This window comes from Drosophila biarmipes, chromosome 3L (assembly GCF_025231255.1).
Source record: "Drosophila biarmipes strain raj3 chromosome 3L, RU_DBia_V1.1, whole genome shotgun sequence".
NCBI classification, from domain to species: Eukaryota; Metazoa; Arthropoda; class Insecta; order Diptera; family Drosophilidae; genus Drosophila; species Drosophila biarmipes.
This window is the reverse complement of record NC_066613.1, coordinates 5,175,024-5,196,327: the sequence shown is the minus strand read 5'-3', so window position 1 is coordinate 5,196,327 and position 21,304 is coordinate 5,175,024. Positions and strand designations below refer to the sequence as shown.

The window sequence follows — 21,304 nt, the reverse complement described above, 5'->3', positions numbered from 1 at the left end:
TCAGTGTTCGATTGAATATAATTTTTTATGAATAAGAACACTATATCATTTAAATATTTTCAATAAACTAAAAAATTCAAACTTGCGCTGCGGAGGAAGCCCAAGAATCTGCAAGCGAAATACCAAGATGTTGGCTTATATGGTTTCCGAGATCTTATCGTTAAGCGGACAGACGGACATGGCTACATCGACTCGGCGATCCTGATCAAGATTATGTATACTTTATGGTGTTTGAAACGCTTATTCCATCTGCTACATACTTTCCGACAAATCTAGTTTTGGTCAAATAAGCGCAAATGCCAAAATAAAAATAGTAGAATAGATTTGTGTTATAGGCGCAGAAATACATCAATTAGCCTTGAAATTTAATATTTATTTATATGAATTTGATGCTTACGTTACATGCAACTAGGTTTCAGTTTATCTCTTCATGATCTTCCACGTTTAGTAATCAAAATGTATTGTCAAGTGTTTGCTTTCACATACTTAGGTGTGTACATAGACGCGTATTATGTAGTTTATAACTGGAAAGGGTGTAACGAAATACTAGTAATACCGGTTTAGATAAAAACAAAAGTCGGGCCGTGTCATTATAAATCATATAATTAAATAATCACATTGCGTATAATCGTACGTTAAAATAATGATATTACATAGTATTCATTTAAAATAACCATGTCACGGTGTGTTTGTGGTTCGAAGGTATCAGCATATCAATTTACAATCCCTTTAGAGGCATACTCATGAGTAGTTCTGAGATTCTTAGAGTGTGTGTATACAAATTGTAGCTAACTGAAGTATATAGGTGTTACGAAGTAGGGTCATGGGGTGGTGTTTAAAATTATTTCAACAAAATACATTTATATATATTTATATAGTTAGTAGTTATATGAGATTCCTGTCGGGTTTTTCTGCTTTTACTAATTCTCATCCCACTCTCCATTCACATCCTATTTTATTCAGCTTATTCGCACATATATGGATAGTTGACGTCACGCAGAGGCACAAAAGTCTCCTTGATGGATTGCGGTGACGTCCAGCGCAGAATATAATGAGGTCCTCCGGCCTTGTCATTGGTGCCTGACATTCGACCACCGCCGAATGGCTGCTGGCCTACCACTGATCCGGTGGACTTGTCGTTGATGTAGAAGTTTCCGGCGGCCATTTTGAACTCTTGCAGAGCGCACTTGACGAATTCCCTGCAAGAAAACGTTATGCAATAGAGGTAACCTTGTTTGGGGACTCGTCTTACTCGTCCTGGCCGAATACTGCTCCGGTTAAAGCAAATTTGGTTGAGGTGTGCACAAGCTTCATGGTTTCATGGAGGTCCGACTCCTTATACACATAAATCGATAGGACAGGGCCGAAAATCTCCTCGGTCATTATGCGGTCCTTGGGATCCTTGCTGAGGACAATGGTCGGATTGACGAAGTACCCCTTGCTGTCGGAGTACGTGCCGCCGGCGAGAATTTCCAGGTTCGGGGACTTTTTGGCATGCTCAATATAGCTCGTAATGCGTTTAAATGCTTTGTCATCAATCACAGCCGACGTAAAGCTGCTAAAGTCTTGAACGTCGCCGATCTTCAGTTTCGACGCTTCGCACAGTAGGCCCTCCTTGATCTGTGGGTGAGGGTTTCAACAGATCAGCGTGGCGAAAACTTCGTAATCGGATGCCTATTGGACTTACCTGTGGCCACAGGGACTCCGGCACATACATGCGCGAGCAGGCAGAACACTTCTGACCGCAGTACTCAAATGCCGAGCGTATCGTGGATGTCACCACCGACTCAACATCGGCTGATGCATGCACAAAGTGGAAATTCTTGCCGCCACACTCACCAGTCAAGCGGGGAAAGTTCACGTACTTGTCAATGTTGTTGCCCACCTGCTTCCACAGGCGATTGAAGGTTCTGTAGCCGGAAGGGATGGGTTTCAATGGGAAAATCAATAGACCGACAATTACTTACGGCACTGAACCGGTGAAATTGATGCCGGCCAGGTGGGGGCTGGCGGTTATGGTGTCCCCAAACACGGGCCCGTCGGCGGGTACGAAGTTAACAACTCCATCGGGCACTCCCGCTTCGCGCATAATTTTGAAAATAAGCCAGTTGGACAGCATGGCAGTGTCCGAGGGCTTCCACAGGACACCGTTTCCCTGGGAAAAAGGTTATTTTTATATTATTGGAAATTTCAAGGACAGACTAGCCCTACCATCAGAGCTGGCGTGTAGGACAAGTTGCCGCCGATGGCAGTAAAGTTGAAGGGGCTGACAGCCGCGATGAAGCCATCAATGCCACGATAACGCAAAGAGTTCTTAGTGACCTTGATGTTCTCGCTGATAGGCTGATATTTAGTGACCTCCTTCAGGAAGTAAGCATTCATTCTGTAATGTAAGGTAGAGATTTAAGTTTTCTTATTACTAGAGCCATATTACATGTGTAAAACATTCATCTTCATTCTTGTTCACTCACCGTATAAAGTCGATCAACTCCGCTGCCGCGTCGATTTCAGCTTGGATGGCCGTTTTGGACTGACCCAGCATGGTGGCGGCGTTTAGTTCCTGGCGGTAAGTAGTCGCCATTAGATCAGCTGCCTTCTCCCAGATATTCAGACGATCTGCGATCGGCACACGGTCCCACTTGGGCTGCGTCTCCACGGCTGTTTTGATGGCCTTCTCGATGAGCTTCTTGTCGGCGTAGTAGAAGCTGGCCAGCTTATGTTGGTGGTCATGGGGCATGACCTGGTAGCGCACCTCTGATGTCTTGTACTCCTTGCCGCCGATCACGATGGGAATATCCTCGCAGCTCGAGGAAGTGCCCTTCAGAGTCTGCTCGAGGGCCCTGCGCTCCTTCGAGTCCTTGCGATATCCCAGAATCGGTTCATTTGCGATCGGAAAGTCCTTCAGGTTGAGGTCCGGTATCACAGAGCCCAGACTGCGAGTGTAACTGCATAAAAAAGGTGATGTATTGAGTTTTTGATAATAATAATGAAAACATTATTAACCCAAAATAGGTAACAAATATGCGCATTCATCGATAAATACAAGTATTACCCTATAAATTATATAATTCTTCACAACGTCTTTCATAACATGAATAGGATAGGCCTTTATTGTAATGAACATTAGTTTTCTCAGAAAATAGTATTAATTTACCTCTTCAACACGCTCTGCTGCAGACTGGAGCACCTGGAGGAAGAACTTCGCAGCGCTCGCAACATCTTGTCGGGATTTGGGGGCCTGTCTGCTTCGCTGCCGAGTTATATAAGCGGTCTTAGAGAGTTCTTTGTCGTCGTCGGCTCGTACCACCTAGAATTTTGCTATCTGGGCGATAAGCCAGCGGAACGGACAAACTTTCGATTAGCATTCATTTATCAGCAACCTTGGCAATTCATTGGGGGTCCGCGTTGAGTCGCGTGATTTTGATAAGCAGCCAAACGTGAAGCCCCAGACACTCCCCCAGATAAGGCAACACTGCGAGGCGAAAAAGTACGTACTGCCGAGCGATTCTAGACCAACTTGGAATGATTGTCAATTGAACTGACGACTGATTTCCTTATAGTTTATTTTTTATCGATATCCAAGTTTCCCCGCTCACTCACACTTGCACGTTAAGCGCTTTTATATGCAAACAAAAAGCTAAAATTTGACGAGCATCAGCTGTTCTGCCTCGATGCGCACAGTGGGAGAGGTTTGTGAAAAGACTGGTACATTTTAGTTTTAACTAACTATTTTGAGTGGTTAAGGAACGTATTACTTGTTACTTAGAGAACATAAGCGTTAAACCGCATTCTGACAACACAAATTTTGTTTGCTCAATAATTATTCTAATTAATTTAGTTAAAACGCTTTTATTGTATAAATTGACAGATTGATTGATTATCAGTTAAGATGGTGGCAAGAGCTTTAAAGAGCTGTAGATTCGGCAGTGTAGCGGGGGTCTAATTTTTTGATAATGCCAGGGTATAATGTAAGGCTATTCGACTTTAAGAGTTTGAGCTGCCAACATAGCAGGGCTCCACTCAATTAACTGCCCATAAAAACACCGATGGCAGGTAGTTTCATCTGCGGCTGCCCGTCCATTCCCACTGTGCGGTGGCTACGGAAATTTCCCCTTGCCGAAACGAGAAAGACAGAAAAGGGGCCTGAGGGGGACTCGAGCAGAAGTAGTTCTTGTTGTTTTTTAACTGACGCTGCCTTGATTTATGAAATTAAGCGGCGCGAGCAGTGGGCAGGGGGTGCGGGCAGAAGCGGTACGCAGAAAGCAAAAACACCCCACGGTGCGCGTGAGCAGCCCCGTGAGAGGGAAGGAGACGGCGGAGGAGTGAGGGAGAAAGGTGGCGCAAATGTGGAGCAAGCACTTTTTAACGTAAGCATACTTCTGCTGCTTTGACCTCCCTTCTATTCACTGTGCAGTATTGAAGACATTGATTTTCATCCGCAGAAGGCAGACAGCAAGCACGTACTCAATAAGTTGGCTTTTGAGGCCAAATAAATAACAAATAAATTCGCAACTCAGCTGTAGATACACACACACACAGGCGCATTAGAATGCAGTCAGTTGGCTTTGTTTTTGGTTGTTTTTCTTGTTGGCCCCAATTACGCAATGCATGTTTTTATGCCGCCCATTGACCTTCCCCCTTAAACTGCCCATTTATCCCCATTTCAAGCTTTAAAGTCGATTATTGGGCAATTTTTGCACTGCTTTGTGCATTACTTTGTGTTAGTTTCAGGCGACGGCGGCGGAATTCGGCGAGAGCGCGACGTCTGTGCTTTTGTTTTGTGTTTCGCGAATCGCGAGACTATTTGGTCGAAACAGTCGAATTGGCTAACGGCCGGGACCTATCGGCAGCCCGATATATTATCGGCCTCTTGCTGCCGCGCACTTGCCAACACTGGCCACAGATATCGAGTGAGCGCCAACTTTGCTCTGGATTCGAATTGCGCCGCAAATAAAATGTTGCCAAATCTTCAAATGTACTTCAGGTGTTCCTTTTTCTGGGTCGAATTAGGAGAATATTTTATTGCCGCTATAATAATTAAAAAGGTGTGGTTTTAAATAACATTGTCATTGTACTCTTCAGAGTTAAAGCCCCTAGGACTGTTTTCTATCCCAAACTGAGAAACACCCTTTGGACCACTTGACCTCTGCCCAAGTACCCTTGACTATAATAACGAATTATACAACTATTATATTTATTCACATTAAATAGTAGGAAGCTTAACCAGTATGTACACTAAATCTAGCTTAGGGCGCGAATATCACTGATCTCAGCCGTAGTACCCGTTCCCGCCCGCACTGGCCGTGGCGAATCCTCCACTGCTGCTGGCGTAGGCCACGTCTAGAGAAGAAAGCAGGTCCAGAACACTTGAATATTACTCGGGTGCAAGGAAGGGGGAACGCGCGGTCGGACTACTCACTCATGCCGTTGCCCCCGTAGGGATATCCGCCATAGGGGTACCCGTACTGTCCATACCCTCCTCCGCCGAACATGGAGTAGGGGTTGTAGCCGGGGTACGAGTAGTACGGATATCCGCCGTAGCTGTAGGGGTATCCGTACATGCCGCTGCCGTAGATGTTTCCATAGCCCGATCCCGCCGCCGCACTGGCCCCTCCGTACCCGTAGGGATATCCGTAGTACTGGCACTCGGAAGGCTGCAGAAGCACTGCGACCAGGACCAAGCCCAACCAGAGGCAACTGCTCGTTTGTTTTGCTGACATGACTTTGCTGGCGTGTTTGTGGCGTGTAATCCTCGAACGTTGACTGAATGGAAAAAGTCCGGCATCAACTGTTTTTATAGAATTCCCCGCCGAATGTTTGCAATTTTTAAAGCATAAAACGCTTTTTTAATGGACCTTAATCGGCTGCCCATCAGTGGGTGCTCGGTTTGCTCGGTCGTGCATGACCCCAGCGGCGTATACGCAATATTTTAAATCCCCCTATGAACGCATTTCAAAGGTATTTAGTACGCATTAACTAAAATGGAACAAATCAAAACAAAACTTTTTGGCCCTTTTGGGCTTCGCCCGATTACTCATCTCACTTGATTTGCTTGCCGTTTTGCTATCAATTTAAATTAGTTAGCCGTTTTTTCGCCAGAGTTCTCATTTATTTTCCGTAAACACAGTCATTAACCTTAAATTTGGTTGATGGTCCGCTTAGTCATGTGCGTTGTGACCTGTGGTCGGTGGTTTCCACTTCTTTGAGGTTCACTGCCGGCCTGGACCGTGGTCAATGCTCATCAACGCCCTTCGGATGAGGTCAACCATGGTAATTCTGATACAATTAGAACCGTATTGGTACTCGGGTTTTCCACTGCGATTAGCTCGGCCATTGGCCGAGAGTTTATTGTGAGGGACTTTTGAGCCAGACTTTACCCTTGGTCATGCATCGATGGGGGTTGTAGTACTCCGAGTTTTTGCACTATTATCTAAAGATCTAGCATTGATAAATTGCAGTTGTCAAGTTTTGGAAGCATCATAACTCGTCTAGGTCTTTAATAAGACAATAGTTTTTTTGTTCCTATCTCCTAAAAATCGTTTTTATGAACAATTGGTCTTAAGTTTTATTCAACAAAATCTTTATGATGATGCCTGTTGCCCATCACATTTTAATACCAAGTAATGGTTAAGTAAAGGCAAATGTACATATTTTACAGATAAGAGGTTTAAAATTGATAGTCATTGAAGCAAATGTATAAGACATGGGATAATATTTATGGGATTAAATATTTTAAGCCTTTAAGTCCATCATAATTAATTTATCCTGTTTTTAGTTACGACCTATTTCCACTCTCATTATTGAAGCCAGGGGTTTTTAAACCTTAAACGTAATACTTACCGCTATCAAAAAAGCAACAAAACTAAAATTTCTATAAAAAAGTACAGACTAAAACTGTTGTAGTCCAAAGGATCTATAGAGATTTTCGTTTCATCGCCTTTTTGAGAGAGATTAATACCAGGCTTTAAACCTACTTATTTATACTAATGAACGACTGCACAGAACGGTTTTCTTTGTACTAGTTCCTGCATATGTGCCCGAAAAGTATACAACATTTCATTCATAAATATTTAAAGCCTGCCGCGCTGCTTTCCTACTCATTTGTGTAGGTGTGTGTCGTTACACTGGCCAACAATGGCAAATGTCACAATTGGAATCGTCCCGCCTTTGGATTCCCATGCAGCTGACGTTCGTTTCCGCCCGCTCACTCACTCCCTCTCCCTCTCACCCCCGCTTGGGGCTCTCCCTATCCGCCCGCATTACTTTGGGACTGCCAGGTGTGCTTTTGAGTCGCGTAGGTGTTGCATTCTTGCTGCTCTCCAGGTGAGTGAGTTGCTCCGCTAAGATGCCGATTGCGCATGCTCAAGCCTAGACGGGCACGGATTTCGGAACACCCCAGCTCGGGCTAGGTTGAGTTTTTTGAGTCCGAGTAAAATTTCAGCTAAATTCGGCTTGGCAGTTTGTCTTCTGTCTGGATCGCTGTCAATGTAAGCCTTACTACATCTAAGTAGACCACTTAACATCTAAATCCTACTACACTTTATATACACAATGGGAATCCTGTCGACAATTAAACAACTGAAAGCCAAACTTGTTAAGCCACTTCCGATTTTGCAAAATAAAATGTCAAAATGTCTTAAAAACTCTTTTAGGGAGCTATCTGATATTCCTGTTCTATCTTCAAGAGTTTTACCTTATCAGGGCTTGTACACAACCTAACATCAGTGTTTAATGTAGATAACATTCAAACACGAAAGGAATTTGAATAGTATAACTTTATGATTCTTTTACCATATTTACCCCCGTAATCGTAAAGTAAAAATGTATATTATATTCGTTGGAAAGTAGGTAGCAGGTAAAAGGAAGCGTTTTTCTTGATCAGGACCAATAGTCGAGTCGAACTGGCCCAGACCGACCGTTTGTGTGTCTGGCTGGCGCCACATTTAAATATTTTGTTAAAATTAAAATGGAACACAAAATTAAACTTTGTGATATTCGCAGAAACTATTTCTGCGTCCTTACAAGTAAAAGTCCCACACAAACTTTTGTGACATCACCTACTTTTTGAGCAATTATAAATTCCTTCTTAAGGGGTGGTGCTTGTCCGTCCGTATGAATGCCGAGATCTCGATGACATGTAGATTCTTTAGCACCTTGCGAAGAGCATATTTGATTATTTAGGGAAAAAACGCTAAACCCGTCTAGTACACATTTTTTATATAGTTTAAAAAATCTTAAAAGTTTTTTTTACCAAAATATACCAACATGGCAATGGTTCCAACCGGTCCATTCAGTAACCACTTTTAAGCTAATAAAGTCTGAAATTTCTAGAATCCCTTATCTCCTTCACACTCCCCTTTGGGTAACGGCTATCTGATAGTCGGTGACATCGATGGCATTGTTGGGGGAGTAACTAATCAGGTTCATAATTCGAATACAATTGTTCAACACCTAAATCACAATACCTAAGGGTTAGATTAAGACTCTAATCTACGGACCACACTATTGTACACAACTAGATTCCCGCACTCTCTGTTGAAATATAAAAATCACCTAAGGAAGTAGAAACTGACAAGGAGAGGGTTCAATTTTAAGCTCATATAATTAAGTCATTATCAAAAGACTCCATAAAAGTTAAGTACGTCCTAGACTTGAATCAATCGAAAAGGGTCCTTCTACCCGGCCGCCAATCCATCCACGTAATTTCCTCCCCAAACGAGCAATTTTCATATTACAAACTTTGTCTACACCGAGCCTAACTCCTCTCCCTACTGCCTGCTTAAAAAATGAAAGCTATCCCTCTCAAAACTTCCGGAAACTTTTCTTTCATTTGGCCCCCACTGCTGCGTTGTATTTGGGACAGCGAAATGCTAATTGTTTGTCCAAAACGAATGGAACCTCGTCGGGGCCATCAATTTTTCAGCATCCTTACGTGTAATTAATTTAAAATTTGATGCAGCAGCAACTTTTGTTTGCTGTCGAAATTACAGCAGCAACAAAAAGCTAATTAAAACTTAAAATTATGGAGGAGAGAAACCGGAGCCCTGACCCACAGGAGATCGCCCACTGGCAACTCACTCAGTCCGGGGAAACTCACTCGAGCCTCCGAATGCAACTGCGATGTTACGCATACGCCGCGTGGGACCGAGCGGGAGGCGAGCACTCAGGCCATCCCGCTGTGAGTGAAAACCGGGTGAAAAACGAAGAAAAATCAATTAAAATGCACTCGAGTGCACCGCGCTCCTCTGCTCATTTTTTGGGTTTTAGCAAATTTGTAAGAAATTTTCGAACGAAAATAAGCGAAGCAGGCATGCTTTCTCCCTCCTTCGCACTGGTTCTCTCTCGCTCTCCTTCCCTTCCCTGCGGGTGTGTGTGTGAGAGGCGGGGGGTATTTCAATTCAGTTATTTGTGCAATTTCGCTCAGTCAGGTTGTGTGTTCCCTGTGCAGTGTGTGCTCTCTGGCATCCATCAATCAGCCGACCGAGTTCGACGAAAGGAGATAAGCAAGAAGTACCCAAAATTACCAAAACCCTTCCCGCTTTCGACCGATTTAAACCGATTTTCGACCGATAACAGCGGATCAAGTGCACCATCCAAGACGTCAGAATTCCAAAAGAGGGAAAAAGACAGGCAGAAGAGAGAGTGAGAGGGAGAGTGAGTGGGAAAGAGACGGGGAAATAACAGTTTCGACAGCTAATAACAGTCGCTCTGTGCGTGCTTTGCCGCTGTGTTGGTGACTGTACTTTGGCGCCCAAAAACATTGTCGCGCAACAACAAACAAGCAGGCAGGAAAACATTCGAACTAATTAACCATTTTAGCAAAGCGAAATTTAAAGCAAACTCTGCGCTTCTGAACTGACGGGTGAGTTTCGACTGTGCTGAACAACTGTTCAACTGTTCTGTTTATAATGCTGCATTGGGAAATATGAGTACTTTTATGGGGTTCTCATGTAGATGGCTGTCTGATTGATGTTTTATTTCAGTGACATGTTGAAGGTATATTGATATGGTAGTGTTTTTGATACTTTGGAAAATACATACATTCAACAGTTTGACAGAATTCTTAAATAATTTAGTTAGTTAGTTAGTTAGTTGTATTTTTTACCCAAATTTGGAGCTGACATAGATTTATACTGCCTAATGAGATCTACTACTTTTCCGCCTCTGACTTTGATGAAGATGTAAAAATAATTTTCACCTATTACGAGAGCACTTGTATTTAATTTTCGCCCATTCTTTGTGTTGCCATAAGGGCAGAGAATTCTGAAGCGCACTCTACTTTAAAACAACTTCCCTGGTGAATCGCATAAAAATTTCAGCAACTGTGGCTATTTTGCTGCGATGTCATAATGCATTTGGCTCGTTTCGAGGCAAGACAATGGCCCAGACACAAGGACACAAGCAGTGCAGAGGGGAGAGGAGCTGCAGGATCGGGGTCTTGAGTGGGGAGTAGTACGAAGACTAATTAAAACTCCGCTAGACGTCATAATTGGGGGCGATGATGTGGTGCGGTCTGCGGCGAGGTGGCGGCTCTGAAAGGATCTGGAGCAGGAGCGGGCTACGAGTACATTAACTAGGCGAAGACTGCGAAGGCAGCCGCCCCGTGGACCGAACAGTTTTCACTTAGTAGCCGTGGACCAAAAATCCGGGGAGCAAAGAAAGGGGCCGGAGAAGAAAGCGAATGGGGGGCACAAAGCAACATTCCGCACATTTGCACAGCGCAAAAGTAACAAGAACCAAGAAACGGCCGGCACAAAATGATGAAGGGGGAAGCCAGGGACGGCGGGAAAGAGGCAGGATAGAAGAGTGAAATATATTTTTACCGAGCCCAGTAATGAAAGGCCTCGGGCATAAGTTTTAAATAAATATTGTCCCTCTGTATGTGCGCATGTAATTCAACAAAAACAACTGAAATACAAACAAAATGTGCACCAAGTGATAGAAGCAGCGGGCGCAATCCGAAGGAATGGGCGAGCAGGGAACCAAGAGCGGTGGATTGGAAGTACTGCATACCAGAATTATGAGAGCCAAAAACAGGCTGATGTGAAAGTGTAAAAGTTGATGATACTCTGGCAATGGTGTTGAGCAGAAGTCTTCGGGATGCCAAAAGGATGCTTATTGTAAATAACAGAAACTTGACAATTAGTGCATCTTTTTAGGGACAGGCCACTAAGTAGTCGGGGGGAATATAGTTACCTGTAAGTAAAAATAAATCATTAGTATTATTATGCGTTAGTTTGAATACCAATATTATTTAAACAAACAGCTAATTATTTTGTATGTTAAAGTCATAGCTAACTATTGAAGCCTATCATTACAGTGCAGATCCAAAAGCTTGCACTGCAGCAGTCTGGCTTTAGAGGCAGGATCCCAACAAAGGTGGCAACATGTTCTAAATATCATACCATGTTTTCCTGTGTTTGCTCGCTCTAACACGAAACTCTTCTTGGCCCACCATTTGTAGGGTATAATTGTGGGGGGCGGCACATGATGAGGCGAAACCTTTCCGTCGGGGTGGCACTACGAGGGGCCGAGGGGTCGGGGCTGGGTAAACATGCGGAGCACAACACGGGCAAGAAAACTGGCTGACTGACTGGGCCTCTTTCTCTGTTGACTAACCAAGGGGCGAAAATAGCGGGTTGGTATGAGGGGTTGACTATTAAAGTCTGAACAACGGCGTCCCAGCTACACTCAAAAATACATTTACACTTGGAGTTTGCTTTTTAAAGATTTAGTTTTATTTGTCATGTTGATATTGGTAGCTTGGACAAGGGGTCTTGTGAATTTATCTACCTTTTTAAACCAATACATTGAGCCCAAGCTAATACCTTTTTTTCTGTGTAGCGGGCGAAGGAACCAAAAGTAGGTTGAGGTAGCCGCTGTTTGGCGCCGCCATGTTTAGAAAGTGCACACAAAGCATAGGGCTAACAAAAAGGCTAAGAGAGAGAACAGTTGAGAACGAGCGGGTTCTCTCTGCTAGGCAGTGTAACAAAAGATTTGCTTAGCTATCATGTGAAGCGTAAAATACAAACAATTATGCAGTTTGCAGGCGATCTTCTGTGCTCTTGGTACAGAGAAATGATGTGTATACTGATTTTATATTTATTCCGTTTTTGTTTCAGTATGATATGTTGTGAATTTTTAACGCTTTGAATGCCCCAAATTGCAACGTCTTCAGTATAAACAAAATTATCAATTGATTGCACATTTGCAGAACTACAATATTCAATGGCTCACTTAGAGAAATAGCTATTATATTGTTGAAGCAAACTTAAGTGACGTGTCACTTTTGTCGCACTTTTTAACGACCATTATTTATAACTTTTATTTGCCGACGCGGAATGACCCAAAATCTTCTTTTATTTTATAAAATCAACTCAAAAGAAATAGATGGTAACACTTAATTTGAGATTTGTTTGATTTCTTCAAAATTCGATTAAGTCATAGTGTAGTTGAGTGCATCTTCTGCCCCCACATTTCCTATTTAGTAGGCCGTCAGGCCACTTGAGTCCGAGGCTTTGCTGCTTGAAATTTTGGACAAAGCAGTGATGACCTGGCCCATCTTCCAGCCACCTCATTTCCCCCGCCACCGTCCCGTGCAAGTGCAACGTCTGACTGAGCCGAGGCCTACAAAATATGACAAATTACAAAATAATTGTGCGCACAGTCAAAACGGTGTCCTCGTTTGTTGTTGCTGGTGTCCTTCCTTTCATTCTTTCCTTGCCGTAACCCCTGACCCGTCCCCGTCGTCATCGTGAGCATACCCTGCAATATTAATGAACTCTTTTACATCGTCTGTCATTTCCATGGTGGCAGTGTAAACCGCAGCAGGCCTTCGCACCTCGACCCCACTTCGAGCTCCTTCTGGGCCGAATCCCCATGTCTGCCCCTTTCCAATACTCATTTGGCTCCTATTTGCATGGCTTTGGATCCCGAAGGGGCGGAGGAGGTCGGCCTTATAGAGCCGACTTCGACAGCGGCCGGCACATGCTGTATTTACTTTGGGGCAGGCCTAGCGAAAATATATAACGTTTATGCGGTTCGAACTAACTAGAAATGGCACTTTATCCATTTAATTTTAATACATATTTATAAGGTAAGTTCTTTTTGTTAAAACTACGTTGGCTTAGACCCTTTTGAAATGATATCAATTTATTTCATACTTGTATTTAGTATTAGTTTAAGTTATCAATAAAATTAATTTACCAAAAATCGCCCCTGCCATATAAAGAAGAATATTATAAGTCTAAATGGGTATACTTTCTATCAGTATTTTGAAGATTCTTGTCTAAGCAGACATTATTTTTGGTCATTTTGGCTTGCAGAACAAATCTTGACCTGCTTTTTATACCTGTGTAGAGTAAAAGGGTATTCTTGATTCGTCGGAAAGTACGTAACAGGTAAAAGGAAGCGTTTCCGACCACATAAGGTATATTTATTCTTGACCAGGATCACAAGCCGAGTCGATCTAGCCATGTCCGTCTGTCCGTCTGTCTGTCTTTCCGTATGAGCGCAGAGATCTCGCAAACCAAAAGAGCTAGAACAGTCAAACGGCTACAGTTTTTATGATATAATATCATCAATACCTATCGACTCACCACACTACCTATCAACTCACCAATACCTATCGGCGCCCACAAATCGCCAAAACGCTTACATCTGTCCGCCGCCCACATAACATCTACTGAAAAAGCCGATAGGTGGCGCCCATTACTCTTTTCCTCCCTTAAGCTGAGTAACGGGTATCTGATAGTCGAGGCACTCGACTATAGCGTTCTTCCTAGCTATTTTTTTATTCCTAGTGCCTGCCTACTCGGAATTCCCTTTTCCAGCAACATTGTATCGACAAAAGCACTTCCAACCAACCTCTCTTAGTCGCTACCCAGAATCGCGAAACCATGGCGCATAAACATGTGTTTTTACATGCCGTAATTGACTGTTGTGCAGGCAGCCCGCAACTATTCGCCCGCAACTGTCGCGCTAGGAGAGCCCCAAGAACCCAGGTCCTGGGGACCACCCCTTTGGGAAGCATCCACGTCCGTGGCGGTCCCAAATGAACGCGTTCGCAGTGTTTAAAGTTTGTTACTCGAAATGCATTTTATATGGCCCGTTGGCCGTTGCTGTTGTGTTTGCATTGGCCCGCGGGTACTCATTAAAGTTGAGGGATCCGCACGTGGTAAGTGGGTGTGTATATGCACGAATAGCCGGCTTTAAGCTGACAATATTCCGGGTCTGCGATACGGACGGATGGCCGGATGGGGAGGAGTTCGCAGTGGCAGGCCACGGCAAGTTAGTTCGGCGTCGAAAAAAACTAAAAAGGAAATTAAAGGAAAATGTTGCGTCGCTGCTCTGGTTTGAGTAATGGAAGTTTTGTCGGGTGGTTCTGGGAATGGAGCGGGAATGGGGAGCGATGGGTCTCCGAATGGGGCGACGAACGGATAGACAGTCCGTACGCCTAGAGTTGGCTTATTACATGGGCCAACTCCTCTGCGTGTGAGTGTGCTGGCCAAAAACTTATTAGACAGTCGGAAATTGAATATTGTTCCTGCAAAATTGTTAAATGTTTGTGCTGGTCTCCTCTCTGTCATGTTGATGTTTCCTGTTTCGGCTTGATTCCATCTCCATCTCCTCCGGGATACTTTGTCCTGCATGTGTGCGGTTTTCCCTCCCCTAGCCACCTCCCCCCCCCCCCCCCCTGACTCTCAAATTGTTTTGTTATGCCTCGTATGGGGGCAAGTAATTAGAGCAATGTTCAAATGTGCAGCCAAAGTTTGCAACTCCTGCACATTTTCCGATGTTCTGTTGATAAACTTCTATCTGTGGGCCCTTGGCTAAAGTGTGAAAAGTGTTGGGATTAGCACATGGTGCAAGAAGCCTGGTATAAGGAGTAAGCCGGATCAGAGAAGGGATCAGGATGTGCGGCCCACATTCTTTTTGTTAATTTCGGAGGTTTCTAGGCTTTAACCGGGAGCTGGCATTTTTAATAGCTGCAGGTGTTTATAAAATGAAGTACTGGATCTAGCAGCTAAACAGAATGTAAATTATTAAACTGTTTTGCTGGATAGGCAAATGTTCCAGACCATATGAACAGAACAATCTTACACTTTCAATCATAAATGTTTATAGAGTTTTCCATTTGTAAATAAAACTCTTAAAGTTACGACTAAAAGCAATTGCAAACCTAATCGGGGACCAGGCACCATTCACTCTGCAATATCGATCCACATTTGCTTTATACGAGCACATTTCTGCACACGTCCATCCTTCTTAGTTATATTATTTTGTAATCTCCCAAAATGCTACTCAAAAATAACAAATCTGCCCTTGTTGGCATGGCGCATAAGTCCTCTCTGAGGATAAATATAAACACAAGCGAAAGCCACGGTCGGTTCATTAGTTACATTGGAGGCCCTGATAAGCTCATTAGCGTAATGCAAGTAACAATGTTGTCATTTCGCCAAGGTTGCATGACGATCCCGAGGTGTCGGGGGGAACGCTGCGTATACGCAACGCGTGGGGGGGGGGGGGGTAACTGCAAGGAGACGGCTGCTTAAATTGTAAGTAAACCATGGAAACCGCAGTTTGCCAGGAGCGTTCCCCCGAGCTGCCCACCCAGTCCCAGTCCCAGTCCCAATCCCACTCCCATTCACCTGGAGCTTATTAAAGCCCTTCCGTTGCAGACGCTTTCAAAGCGATTTTCATTTTCCTGCCCTGCTCTCCCAGCTCTTCCCAGCTTTCTCCGGCTATCCAGCTATTCAGCTACAGCTATCCATCTATCTATCTTTCCTCTTGTCTGTGTCCCTGTCTTAATGCCTCTTGAGTGCTTCGCTTGGCTGGGCTTAAACTCTTTGCTGGCATTTCAACGCTGCAGCAGTTTGCAATTTCACTCCCCACCACCTCCAGCCTGCAACCTTTAACCCCGACCCCGACGCTCGACCCCGAAACCGAACCCCAATCTCCCAATTCCCTGCAACTTTGCCACTTTGCATTTGACTCACCCACACACTCACAGAAAAACTCAAAATTGAACTTCAATCTTCCTCTCGCACAGCAACAACGGCGCAAAACACAAACGCATGTAAATTGGCCAATTTTGTGTAGCCGCCTCCTCTGCCCAGACACGCCTCTCCGCCCCCTTTTGCCACCCACTGGCTGGTATTCCTGCTTGGCATCCGGGCAGTTCACTGAAAGAACAGTCTCCTAGGTGGTATTTTCGTATAACCAACCATGACCTTTAGGTCGCTAAATACCACTCATGTTATATAAATATAATATAAATCACTAAAAAGTATCATAACTAAGTTTTTCATTTCAATTTAAAGAATAAAGTAGAACATTATTTGATTTCCAGTTTCAAATGTTTTTAATTGCCATATAAAATTTGTATTAGTATTTGTATTTTAATTCGTTTGCATATGAAATAAGACGTGCAGTTCATTGACAAGTTTGAATACAAGGCAGTTATAAATTATGACTTATTTATCATGAAACTTATATATTAATATCTTTCTTGCATGTCTTTCTTATAAATTTGTACATTTATATTTATAACACAACTGATTCCACAGAAATAGGTGAACATACGAAAATAATAAAGATAATAACCTTTAATGACTTTTTAATCGTACTCGAATTGAGAAATTTATGCTTGGTTTTCTTAGTAAATTCAGCTCGGCATAATTTTATAAAAATGTATTTACTTGAACGAAAGGAGTTATTCGACAACGCCAGTTTTTTCTGTGCACATCAGTAGCAATAGCAGAAGCGGCGAAAAAATTGCATAAAAATCCTTTTCTTTTCGGTTCCTTCTTTTGATTTGTAACTGGCGCACTTTGTTGATTTCTCTTGGCCTCCGCCTAGGCACTCGCACTCGTCCTTCGTCCTCGGCAGCTCCCCTTGGCATTTTATTTGTTATTTGCTTGACAGCCGCTGAGCACAGCTTCTCACCGGAACTGCATTTCTTCCGAAAAAATGCTGGAATATGAAAATTGGCAATTGGAAAGCTTTTACATTCTTTTTTATAAACGGAATCATGAATCGAAAAAGTTGGCAAACATTCCTAAGCTGACAGTCTTACGTAGAACAATTTTCCTTGCCTCTAATTAGAAAGAGCAAATTAAGGAATGATCAAAATCATTTAAATTAAGCGAATGAAATTGAATAATCAGGGAACGGAAATAATCTTTGATTACTTATCATAAATCAATTCTTGCACCCTGATTACTAAAAAAAGTTAGTTAAATTCGTTTTGACTGTTCAGGACATTTGGGTTTTTATGTATCCACGATTGCTTCAGTTGCGATAGCTTCTGATTTCTTTTTTACAAAGGCAAATTTATTAAAAATCACATTTGTTTATAATGTGACTGTTAAAAACTTAAGCTAGGACCAATATGAAAATCATTTAAATTGCATAGTCGAGTTTTTGAGGTAAAATTGCGATATTGAGATGCTGAACGGCGCCATTGTTTTGGACATTTTAAATAAAAAATCATTTACTTATAATAGGTGGAAAACCAAAGTAGATATGATATTTACAGCATTTTTAGATAGTCTTTTCAAATTCGCAATAATTAATCATTTTCAATTTTTTTTCTGAAAATTAATCAATGTTTCTGAATACCAAAAATATTTAAGAAATAATAAAATTATATTTTCATGACAAAAAGTATCACTCACAAAAATCAATTAATTATTTCTCTTAAGAATTTCACCCAAAGTGCGTTTGCAGCCGTTCGAAGCGGAATTTTAAAGGGAACGAAATAAAAATCTGAACTTTAGGATCTGGGACCCAAATACTCGTGCAAAGGATTGAGGCATAACCAATAGTGAATCTTTCTTAAAACAATCGCTTTACTTGTGACGGCTTTGCTGACAACACCCGTAGCCTTTTGCTATAATGGCACGCATATCGCTCAGGGAAGGCAGCCCGACTTCGATTTCGATTTGCGTTGCAATTAGGAGAGCTGTCGCATCTTGAGCCGTGTTGGCAACCGGAGCGGTGATGAAAAGTCGCGGTTTTCCTTTCTGTTTCCAGTTCTAGCGCAGACCACAACCAATCGCTCTGCAGAATCGCGGAACGTGGCGAGGTAAAAGTTTTAATGAAGCTGCCGCTGGGCCTCTGCCCAGCCTCACCTGAAACCGCTTGGGTTGACGAAAGCCATCAATCGGGAAATGGGGGCGGCGCAGCGGCCGTACTTCAATCCAAAGCTGTGGCAAACGCCTTTCCTGGGCCGACGCAAATCAAATTAGGATGCCAAAGCTGGCGCTGCACAGCTGCCTGCTAAGTTATGAGGCAGCCACTTTCTGCGGTCAACCGGAGTTTGACGAAGGCGGTTTGGGCTGCCTTTGGGCTGCTGGTGCTGCTGATATTACTTTTCATTAATTATTTGCACCCTCGGCTTTGGCCCGACACAGGGTAATACTTATTCAAAATTTTAATGAGGCGGTGTGAGTAAGTGGTCCGGGGAAACGGCTCCTCCAGTGCCCCCCATGCGGTTGCCTTGACAAATCTTGCCTAGAAGGAGCCAGCATATTTGTGCGGTTTCTGTGGGCCACAGTATAAGTTCACGCACACACAAACAGTCGCAGGGGAGTCAAGTGCAGATTCAGATACAGATACACATACTTAAGTGCAAGCAGCGCTGCATACTTTTCGGTGCACTTGGACAAGGACACGGCCATGATTGATGTGGCCGACAATGCCACTCGGGGGATGGGGATGGGAGGTGGATGGGAGGGAGCTTACATGCTCCTTACATGGCCATTAGATATATCATATCTCCAGCCGAGTCTGCCAGCAAAATAACATTTCAAGCTTGATTCCTCGCCCCCACCTTTCTCAGTCTTTTCTGGAAGATTTGTGTGCGCGATATATTTAAACTGATTTCAGTTTGATATGCTTCCAGGGGAATAGTATTCTCTGCAGTATAAATAGCTGAGATATAGAATTGTATAGCTGTTTGACCAAGAGGATCAAAATCATCTTTGCCGTCCTCTATAGAAATGTTCCTTAAAAATGTGATATTTAAGAAATTATTTAAAATGTGATGCATAACGTTTGGTTTAAATTAGCCGTTTTAAAGCTAGAGACGAATTAGATACTTACAAATATATATTTTTTTGAGGCAGATCTATCATTTAATGGGTTGTTGTGTTTAACAAAGCTAAACGTAGGGAAGATTTCTGTGCGTTAGATTATATGATTTTCCGTGCCATTGGGTTGTTGTCTTGTAGGTTGTTTTCTGCCGACTCGTTGACATTTCTCTGTTATTGGCTTGTCATTTCGACCCATGTTTTCTCGTAAGCCAATTAGTGGGTTCTTTTTTCGGAACACAGATCTGATATTCTGCAACTTCTTTATTTTTGTATAGTTTTTGCCGAACGCGTAGCTTCCAATTAATTTAACAATTATTTTGTGTGCTTTGGCCATACGGTAAACATGCACAAAAATCAAAAATAATTACACAAATAAATTTATTCGTTTTGTTTTGCTGCTATACTTGCAATTTTTGCATATTTTTGCGTATTCATGTAAATGGCAAGGGAAATTGCTGAGAAGAAAGAAAATCAGCGAAAAATAAAAGCAGAGAAATCTCGGCTATAAATACACCACGTCAGCGAACGGCGACAACGACAACTACAACTACAGCGCTGGCACTCCTAAGTGCCCCCCAATCCTTCCGCCTTGCCATCTGCCACTTTGGAGGCGGGACGGGTCGGATGGACGGGATTCCCGCTCTATGCCAAATGCAGTGGCCTCAGTACCACAACAACGCTCGAGAGTCGTCACAGGGCTGGGGGCAACAACTTGGGTCTGTCCTCGACCAGTTCATCTTCCCGGCACAGTGGAAAAGGCAGAGTTTTGGGAGGGATCTGCTGCTACAAGACCTCGGAGTATCCCACCTACCATGTGCATTTTGGGCAATCTTTTTTGTGCATCTACTAAGATTTTTCTAACCGTTTTCGAATCCCTAACACCCATTTGGTTTAATGTCATGAAAGAGGTATCTAGAGAGCCCCAAATCACAGCCACTGTGCTAGGCATCCTTTTGGACAGTCTCACAGGGTGGAAAATGTTTACGCAACCCAGGCCAGGAGAAGTGGTTTATGATGCCACGGCAATGGCAACATTTTAAGCTTCATCGGGCATGGAGAGCTTGACGCTGAAATAGTTGAGGAAAATGTGAAGCATTTTCGTGGGAAACTTCTCGAGAAGAGAATCCACTAGAAATATCTTCTAGTGTGCAAGAAAAATAACGAGAACGCTTAAAATAAGGAAGGGGGCACCCGGATTTGAACCGGGGACCTCTCGATCTGCAGTCGAATGCTCTACCCCTGAGCTATACCCCCAACTGAAAGATTGTATTTTGTTTATACGTTTAACTTAGTAGTAGTAGTAGTTTGGAAGTAATTGCTATTCAAGCTTATGTACATTTTGTGTTTTTGTCCCCTTGTTTTCTTGTCAATCATGTTGACTCCTTAGTCGTAAGAAAATGTTGGACATGTCATCTTCATCTCCGCAAGAGTCTTTTAGGTAAACTGCTGTCTTTAGTCTTAACTAGGTAAACTGCCAATTGATTGTATTGATTTGCGTAAAGTTTGAAGGGTATACCACTCTAAACCAACATAAAAGGTTCCATTTCCAAAAAAAAGAAACAGATTAATTTAGGGCGTTTTACGTTCACAAGAAAGATCATTTTTCCGAATGCATGAGCTTTGTTTGCTTGCAACCCTAGGTGATTTCTCTCTCTGTTGTGTCTGCATGCGAACCGCATATATATTGTCTATATATTATGTACTAAATCTGTCGTTTTCCTTCAATATGTCAACGTTGTCGTGGCAAGGCCCCTGCCCGTCCCTTAGTCTGGGTATGTTCTGTTCTGGTTGCGTTGTCGTCGTCGCTGCTGAAATTTAATTAATGTGAAAATTTGCACAGACTCAGGCTATTTATAAGTTGTTGTAAGTGCTTGCCATGACATAGCCAACCCCTTCTCCCGGCGGATCCCGCAGAGCCTCCGGTAAATGCCATGTGGAAATTGAAAATTGGTAATTTTGCCTGGAGAGCTGGGAGCTATGGCTTTCCGTGGGCGGGGGGATATTTTTGGGTTTTGGCTAATTTAAATATGCAAAATGTTGCATGGATTGATATTCGCTTCTGTTTGCAGAAGGCTGCTCTCATTTCGGTGGGTGTTGATGCAGTGGGGGTGAATGGAAAATGGGAAGTGGCAGCTGGGTAGGTGTGCCAGTGCTACAATCAAACACTTCAAAGTGAGCCTGAAAAGCCTCTGAACTCTGTCACTGCC

General features: G+C 43.1%; 2 protein-coding genes and 1 non-coding gene across 5 annotated transcripts; all 3 read right to left on the bottom strand.

Moving 5' to 3' along the window:
- Positions 1-587: 587 nt before the first annotated feature.
- On the bottom strand, positions 588-4,846 carry LOC108030900 (delta-1-pyrroline-5-carboxylate dehydrogenase, mitochondrial). 3 transcript variants are annotated; one of them, XM_017104077.3, is made up of 8 exons: positions 4,716-4,846; positions 3,155-3,322; positions 2,472-2,945; positions 2,212-2,383; positions 1,968-2,155; positions 1,688-1,910; positions 1,253-1,620; positions 588-1,199 (listed from the first exon to the last, which is right to left on the bottom strand). In XM_017104077.3, exons 2-8 carry the CDS (start codon positions 3,217-3,219, stop codon positions 965-967), a joined length of 1,725 nt encoding a protein of 574 aa, XP_016959566.1. In that variant the 5' UTR covers positions 3,220-3,322; positions 4,716-4,846; the 3' UTR covers positions 588-964. The 3 variants fall into 3 exon arrangements, with proteins under 3 accessions (XP_016959566.1, XP_016959568.1, XP_016959567.1); XM_017104079.3 differs by having other exon boundaries at positions 3,155-3,318; positions 4,716-4,821; XM_017104078.3 differs by lacking the exon at positions 4,716-4,846 and adding an exon at positions 3,496-3,614.
- A 423-nt stretch (positions 4,847-5,269) lies between these two features.
- Positions 5,270-5,727, bottom strand: LOC108030781 (neuropeptide-like protein 31). Its single transcript, XM_017103834.2, has 2 exons — positions 5,420-5,727; positions 5,270-5,340 (listed from the first exon to the last, which is right to left on the bottom strand). Exons 1-2 carry the CDS (start codon positions 5,718-5,720, stop codon positions 5,270-5,272), a joined length of 372 nt encoding a protein of 123 aa, XP_016959323.1. The 5' UTR covers positions 5,721-5,727.
- A 14,552-nt stretch (positions 5,728-20,279) lies between these two features.
- On the bottom strand, positions 20,280-20,351 carry Trnac-gca (transfer RNA cysteine (anticodon GCA)). Its single transcript has one exon. It is a non-coding gene; the product is annotated as a tRNA-Cys (tRNA).
- Between the last annotated feature and the right edge of the window lie 953 nt (positions 20,352-21,304).